The following is an 8,404-nucleotide window of genomic DNA, read 5'->3' as shown; positions in this document are numbered from 1 at the left end:
ACACAGGACAATTTATACTGACTGAGGAACAACATGCCATACTGCGATAAACACTGAATGCAGCAAAACCCCAACATGCAACATGCGCGATACAAATCTGAACGAGGCAGATATATCACAAGGCAACATACTCTGAACGAGGCATAAACACAACAAGGTAAAAATACACTGAACGAGGCACAAGCACTACGAGGCAAGAGGACACTGAGCGAGATACAAAAACAACAAGGCAAGAGGACACTGAACGATGCACAAACACCACAAGGCAAGAGGACACTGAGCGACGCACAAACACTACAAGGCAAGAAGACACTAAGCGAGGCACAAACACCACAAGGCAAGAGTTTACTGAACGAGGCACAAACACAACAAGACAGGACAATACTGAACGAGGCACAAACACCACAAGGCAAGAAGACACTGAGCGAGGCAAAAATAACACAAGGGAAGAGGACAGTGAACGAGGCACAAACACCACAAGGCTAGCAGACACTGAGCAAGGCACAAACACCGCAAGACAAGAAGACACTGAACGATGCACAAACACCACAAGAGAAGAGGACACTGAGCGAGGCACAAAGACCACAAGGCAAGAGGACAATGAATGAGGCACAAACACCACAAGGCAAGAGGACACTGAACGAGGCACAAATATCACAAGGCAGGAGGACACTAAACGAAGCACAAATACAACAAGCCAAGAGGACACTGAACGAGGCACAAACACCACAAGGCAGGTGGACACTAAACGAGGCACAAACACCACAAGGCAAGAGGACACTGAACGAGACACAAACACAACAAGGCAAGAGGACACTGAACGAGGCACAAACACAATAATGCATGAGGACACTGAACGAGGCACAATCACCACAAGGCAAGAGGACACTGAACAAGGCACACACACAACAAGACAAGAGGACACTGAACGAGGCACAAACACAACAAGGCAAGAGGACACTGAACGAGGCACATACACCACAAGGCAAGAGGACACTGAGCGACGCACAAACACTACAAGGCAAGAAGACACTAAGCAAGGCACAAACACAACAAGGCAAGAGTTCACTGAACAAGGCACAAACACAACAAGACAAGAGCACACTGAATGAAGCACAAACACCACAAGGCAAGATGACACTGAACGAGGCACAAACACAACAAGGCAAGAGGACACTGAACGAGGCACAAACACCACAAGGCAAGAGGACACTGAGCGAGGCACAAGCACCGCAAGGCAAAAGGACACTGAGCGACGCACACACACTACAAGGCAGGAGACACTAAGCGAGGCACAAACATCACAAGGCAAGAGTTCACTGAACGAGGCACAAACACAACAAGACAAAAGGACACTGAACGAGGCACAAACACCACAAGGCAAGAAGACACTGAGCAAGGCACAAATACCACAAGGCAAGAGGACACTGAACGAGGCACAAACACCGCAAGGCAACAAGACACTAAACGAGGCACAAACACCACAAGGCAAGAGGACACTGAACGAGGCAAAAACACAACAAGGCAAGAAGACACTGAACGAGGCACAAACACCACAAGACAAGACGACACTGAGCGAGGCACAAACACTACAAGGCAAGAAGACACTGAACGAGGCACAAAAACCACAAGGCAAGAGGACACTGAACGAGGCAAAAACACAACAAGGCAAGAAGACACTGAACGAGGCACAAACACCACAAGACAAGACGACACTGAGCGAGGCACAAACACCACAAGGCAAGAAGACACTGAACGAGGCACAAAAACCACAAGGCAAGAGGACACTGAACGAGGCACAAACACCACAAGGCAGGAAGACACTAAACGAGGCAAAAACACCACAAGGCAAGAAAACACTGAACGAGGCACAAACACAAAAATGCAAGAGGACACTGAACGAGGCACAGACACCACAAGGCAGGAAGACACTAAACAAGGCACAAACACAGCAAGGCAAGAGGACACTGAACGAGGCACAAACACCACAATGCAGGAGAACAGTGAACGAGGCACAAACACAACAAGGGAAGAGGACACTGAACGAGGCACAGACACCACAAGGCAGGAAGACACTAAACAAGGCACAAACACAGCAAGGCAAGAGGACACTGAACGAGGCACAAACACCACAATGCAGGAGAACAGTGAACGAGGCACAAACACCACAAGGCAAGAAGACACCGAACAAGACACAAACACAACAAGGCAAGAAGACAAGGCAAGAGGATACTGAACGAAGAACAAACACCACAAAGCAAGAAGACACTGAACGAGAAACAAGCACAACCAGGCAATAAATCACTTAACGAGGCAAAAACACCACAAGGCAAGAGGACACTGAACGAGACAAAAACACCACAAGGCAAGAAGACACTGAACGAGGCACAAACACCACAAGGCAAGACGACACTGAGCGAGGCAGAAACACCACAAGGCAGGAAGACACTGAACGAAGCACAAACACCGCAAGGAAAGAGGACACTGAACGAAGCAAAAACACAACAAGGTACGAAGACACCGAACAAGGCACGAACACAATAAGGCAAGAAGACACTGAACGAGGCACAAACACCACAAGGCAAGAATACACTGAACGAGGAACAATCACAACAAGGCAATAAATCACTTAACGAGGCAAAAACACCACAAGACAAGAGGACACTGAAAGAGACAAAAACACCACAAGGCAAGAAGACACTGAACGAGGCACAAACACCACAAGGCAAGACGACACTGAGCGAGGCAGAAACACGACAAGGCAGAAAGACACTGAACGAAGCACAAACACCGCAAGGAAAGAGGACACTGAACGAAGCAAAAACACAACAAGGTAAGAAGACACCGAACAAGGCACAAACACAATAAGGCAAGAAGACACTGAACGAGGCACAAGCACCACAAGGCAGGAGAACACTGAACGAGGCACAAACACAACAAAGCAAGAAGACACCGAACGAGCAACAAGCACCACAAGGCAAGAGGACATTGAACGAGGCACAAACACCACAAGGCAAGAGGACACTGAACGAGGCACTAGCACAACAAGGCAAGAGGACACTGAACGAGGCATTAACACAACAAGGCAAGAGGAATCTGAACGAGGCACAAGCACAACAAGGCAAGAGGACACTGAACGAGGCACAAACACCACAATGCAGGAGGACACTGAACGATGCACAAACACCACAAGAGAAGAGGACACTAAGCAAGGCACAAAGACCACAAGGCAAGAGGATACTGAACGAAGAACAAACACCACAAAGCAAGAAGACACTGAACGAGGCACAAACACAACAAGGCAAGAGGACATTGAACGAGGCACAAACACCACAAGGCAAGAGGACACTGAACGAGGCACAAACACAACAAGGCAAGAGGACACTGAACGAGGCACAAACACCACAATGCAGAGGGATGCTGAACGAGGCACAAACACAACAAGGCAAGAGGACACCGAACGAGGCACCAACACCACAAGGAAAGAGGACACTGAACGAAACACAAACACAACAAGGCAAGAAGACACCGAACAAGGCACAAACACAACAAGGCAAGAAGACACTGAACGAGGCACAAGCACCACAAAGCTAGAGGACACTGAACGATGCACAAACACCACAAGGCAGGAGGACACTGAACGAGGCACAAACACCACAAGGCAAGAATACACTGAACGAGGCACAAGCACAACAAGGCAAGAGGACATTGAACGAGGCACAAACACAACAAGGCAAGAGGGAACTGAACGAGACAAAAACACCACAAGGCAAGAAGACACTGAACGAGGCACAAACAACACAAGGCAAGACGACACCGAGCGAGGCACAAACACCACAATGCAGGAGGACACTGAGCGAGGCACAAACACAACAAGGCAAGAGGACACTTAACGAGGCACAAACACCACAAGGAAAGTGGTCACTGAACGAAGCACAAACACAACAAGGCAAGAAGACACCGAACAAGGCACAAACACAACAAGGCAAGAAGACACTGAACGAGGCACAAGCACCACAAGGCAAGAGGAAACTGAACGGGGCACAAACACCACAAGGCAGGAGAACACTGAACGAGGCACAAACACCACAAGGCAAGAATACACTGAACGAGGCACAAGCACAACAAGGCAAGACGACATTGAAAGAGGCACAAACACAACAAGGTAAGAAGACACTGAACGAGGCACAAGCACAACAAGGCAAGAGGACACTGAACGAGGCACAAACACCACAAGGCAAGAGGACACTGAACGAGGCACAAACACAACAAGGCAAGAGGACACTGAACGAGGCACAAACACCACAATGCAGGAGGACACTGAACGAGGCACAAACACAACAAGGCAAGAGGACACTGAACGAGGCACAAACACCACAAGAAAAGAGGACACTGAACGAAGCACAAACCCAACAAGGCAAGAAGACACCGAACAAGGCACAAACACAACAAGGCAAGAAGACACTGAACGAGGCACAAGCACCACAAAGCTAGAGGACACTGAACGATGAACAAACACTACAAGGCAGAAGGACACTGAACGAGGCACAAACACCACAAGGCAAGAATACACTGAACGAGGCACAAGCACAACAAGGCAAGAGGACATTGAACGAGGCACAAACACAACAAGGCAAGAGGACACTGAACGAGACAAAAACACCACAAGGCAAGAAGACACTGAACGAGGCACAAACAACACAAGGCAAGACGACACCGAGCGAGGCACAAACACCACAAGCCAGGAAGACACTGAACAAAGCACAAACACCGCAAGGAAAGAGGACAATGAACGAAGCACAAACACAACAAGGAAAGAAGACACCGAACAAGGCACAAACACAATAAGGCAAGAAGACACTGAACGAGGCACAAGCACCACAAGGCTAGAGGACACTGAACGAGGCACAAACACAACAAGGCAGGAGGACACTGAACGAAACCCAAACCCCACAAGGCAAGAATACACTGAACGAGGCACAAGCACAACAAGGCAAGAGGACATTGAACGAGGCACAAACACAACAAGGCAAGAAGACACTGAACGAGGAACAAGCACAACACGGCAGGAGGACACTGAACGGTGTGCAAACACCACAAGGCAGGAAGACACTAAATGAGGCAAAATTACAACAAGGCAAGAAGACACTGAACGATGCACAAACACAACAAGGCAAGAAGACACTGAACGAGCAACAAGCACCACAAGGCAAGAGGACATTGAACGAGGCACAAACACCACAAGGCAAGAGGACATTGAACGAGGCACTAGCACAACAAGGCAAGAGGACACTGAACGAGGCATAAACACAATAAGGCAAGAGGAATCTGAACGAGGCATAAGCACAACAAGGCAAGAGGACACTGAACGAGGCACAAACACCACAATGCAGGAGGACACGGAACGATGCACAAACACCACAAGAGAAGAGGACACTAAGCGAGGCACAAAGACCACAAGGCAAGAGGATACTGAACGAAGAACAAACACCACAAGGCAAGAAGACACTGAACGAGGCACAAACACAACAAGGCAAGAGGACACTGAACGAGGCACAAACACCACAAGGCAAGAGGACACTGAACGAGGCACAAACACAACAAGGCAAGAGGACACTGAACGAAGCACAAACACCACAATGCAGGAGGATACTGAACGAGGCACAAACACAACAAGGCAAGAGGACACCTGACGAGGCACCAACACCACAAGGAAAGAGGACACTGAACGAAGCACAAACACAACAAGGTAAGAAGACACCGACAAGGCACAAACACAACAAGGCAAGAAGACACTGAACGAGGCACAAGCACCACAAAGCTAGAGGACACTGAACGAGGCACAAACACAACAAGGCAAGAGGACACTGAACGAGGCACAAGCACAATAAGACAAGAGGACACTGAACGAGGCACAAACACAACAAGGCAAGAAGACACTGAACGAGGCACAAGCACAACAAGGCAAGAGGACATTGAACGAGGCACAAACACCACAAGGCAGGAATACACTGAACGAGGCACAAGCACCACAAGGCAACATATACTGAGCGAGGCGCAAACCCCACAAGGCAAGAGGACACTAAACGAGGCACAAGTACCAAGATGCTAGAGAACACTGAACGATGCACAAATACCACAAGAGAAGAGGACACTAAGCGAGGCTTAAAGACCACAAGGCAAGAGGATACTGGACGAAGAACAAACATCACAAGGCAATAAGACACTGAACGAGGCACAAACTCAACAAGGCAAGAGGACACTGAATGAGGCACAAACACCACAAGGCAGGAGGACACTAAACGAGGCACAAACACCACAAGGCAAGACGACACTAAACGAGGCACAAACACAACAAGGCAAGAGGACACTAAACGAGGCACAAACACCACAATGAAGGAGGACACTGAACGCGGCACAAACACAACAAGGCAAGAGGACACTGAACGAGGCACAAACACCACAATGCAGGAGGACACTGAACGAGGCACAAACACAACAAGGCAAGAGGACACTGAACGAGGCACAAACACCACAAGGAAAGAGGACACTGAACGAAGCACAAACACAACAAGGCAAGAAGACACCGAACAAGGCACAAACATAACAAGGCAAGAGGAATCTGAACGAGGCACAAGCACAACAAGGCAAGAGGACACTGAACGGGGCACAAACACCACAATGCAGGAGGACACGGAACGATGCACAAACACCACAAGAGAAGAGGACACTAAGCGAGGCACAAAGACCACAAGGCAAGAGGATACTGAACGAAGAACAAACACCACAAGGCAAGAAGACACTGAACGAGGCACAAACACAACAAGGCAAGAGGACACTGAACTAGGCACAAACACCACAAGGCAAGAGGACACTGAACGAGGCACAAACACAACAAGGCAAGAGGACACTGAACGAGGCACAAACACCACAATGCAGGAGGACACTGAACGAGGCACAAACACAACAAGGCAAGAGGACACCTGACGAGGCACAAACACCACAAGGAAAGAGGACACTGAACGAAGCACAAACACAACAAGGCAAGAAGACACCGAACAAGGCACAAACACAACAAGGCAAGAAGACACTGAACGAGGCACAAGCACCACAAAGCTAGAGGACACTGAACAAGGCACAAACACAACAAGGCAAGAGGACACTGAACGAGGCACAAGCACAATAAGACAAGAGGACACTGAACGAGGCACAAACACAACAAGGCAAGAAGACACTGAACGAGGCACAAACACAACAAGGCAAGAGGACACTGAACGAGGCACAAGTACAATAAGACAAGAGGACACTGAACGAGGCACAAACACAACAAGGCAAGAAGACACTGAACCAGGCACAAGCACAACAAGGCAAGAGGACATTGAACGAGGCACAAATACCACAAGGCAGGAATACACTGAACGAGGCACAAGCACCACAAGGCAACATATACTGAGCGAGGCGCAAACCCCACAAGGCAAGAGGACACTGAACGAGGCACAAGCACCAAAATGCTAGAGGACACTGAACGATGCACAAACAACACAAGAGAAGAGGACACTAAGCGAGGCTTAAAGACCACAAGGCAAGAGGATACTGAACGAAGAACAAACATCACAAAAAGGCAAGAAGACACTGAACGAGGCACAAACACAAAAAGGCAAGAGGACACTGAACGAGGCACAAGCACCACAAGGCAGGAGGACACTAAACGAGGCACAAACACCACAAGGCAAGACGATACTAAACGAGGCACAAACACAACAAGGCAAGAGGACACTGAACGAGGCACAAACACCACAATGAAGGAGGACACTGAACGCGGCACAAGCACAACAAGGCAAGAGGACACTGAACTAGGCACAAACACCACAATGCAGGAGGACACTGAACGAGGCACAAACACAACAAGGCAAGAGGACACTGAACGAGGCACAAACACCACAAGGAAAGAGGACACTGAACGAAGCACAAACACAACAAGGCAAGAAGACACCGAACAAGGCACAAACACAACAAGGCAAGAAGACACTGAACGAGGCACAAGCACAACAAGGCAAGAGGACACTGAACGAGGCACAAACACCACAAGGCAGGAGGACACTGAACGAGGCACAAACACCACAAGGCAAGAATACACTGAACGAGGCACAAGCACAACAAGGCAAGAGGACATTGAACGAGGCACAAACACAACAAGGCAAGAAGACACTGAACGAGGCACAAGCACAACAAGGCAAGAGGACACTGAACGAGGTGCAAACACCACAAGGCAGGAGGACACTAAACGAGGCACTATTACAACAAGGCAGGAGGACACTAAACGAGGCACTATTACAACAAGGCAAGAAGACACTGAACGAGGCACAAGCACCACAAGGCAAGAGGACATTGAACGAGGCACAAA

General features: G+C 48.9%; 1 protein-coding gene across 1 annotated transcript; it reads left to right on the top strand.

Moving 5' to 3' along the window:
- Window positions 1-1,882: 1,882 nt before the first annotated feature.
- LOC128229904 (serine/arginine repetitive matrix protein 5-like) lies at window positions 1,883-7,120 on the top strand. The gene is made up of 9 exons (XM_052941807.1): window positions 1,883-2,172; window positions 2,259-2,509; window positions 2,870-3,337; window positions 3,734-4,057; window positions 4,567-5,083; window positions 5,174-5,497; window positions 5,646-5,749; window positions 6,509-6,791; window positions 6,940-7,120. Exons 1-9 carry the CDS (start codon window positions 1,883-1,885, stop codon window positions 7,118-7,120), a joined length of 2,742 nt encoding a protein of 913 aa, XP_052797767.1.
- The last annotated feature ends 1,284 nt before the right edge of the window (window positions 7,121-8,404 follow it).

The sequence above is a fragment of the Mya arenaria genome, chromosome 4 (assembly GCF_026914265.1).
Source record: "Mya arenaria isolate MELC-2E11 chromosome 4, ASM2691426v1".
NCBI classification, from domain to species: Eukaryota; Metazoa; Mollusca; class Bivalvia; order Myida; family Myidae; genus Mya; species Mya arenaria.
This window is presented reverse-complemented; position numbering and strand designations above follow the sequence as displayed.

Coding starts and splice junctions, on each gene's coding strand:
- LOC128229904 (XM_052941807.1), top strand. CDS start 1,883: ATGCAAGAGGACACTGAACGAGGCACAGACACCACAAGGCAGGAAGAC. Junction 5,084..5,173: donor CGGCAGGAGGACACTGAACG/GTGTGCAAACAC, acceptor AAACACAACAAG/GCAAGAAGACACTGAACGAG. Junction 5,750..6,508: donor CGAAGCACAAACACAACAAG/GTAAGAAGACAC, acceptor CAACAAGGCAAG/AGGACACTGAACGAGGCACA.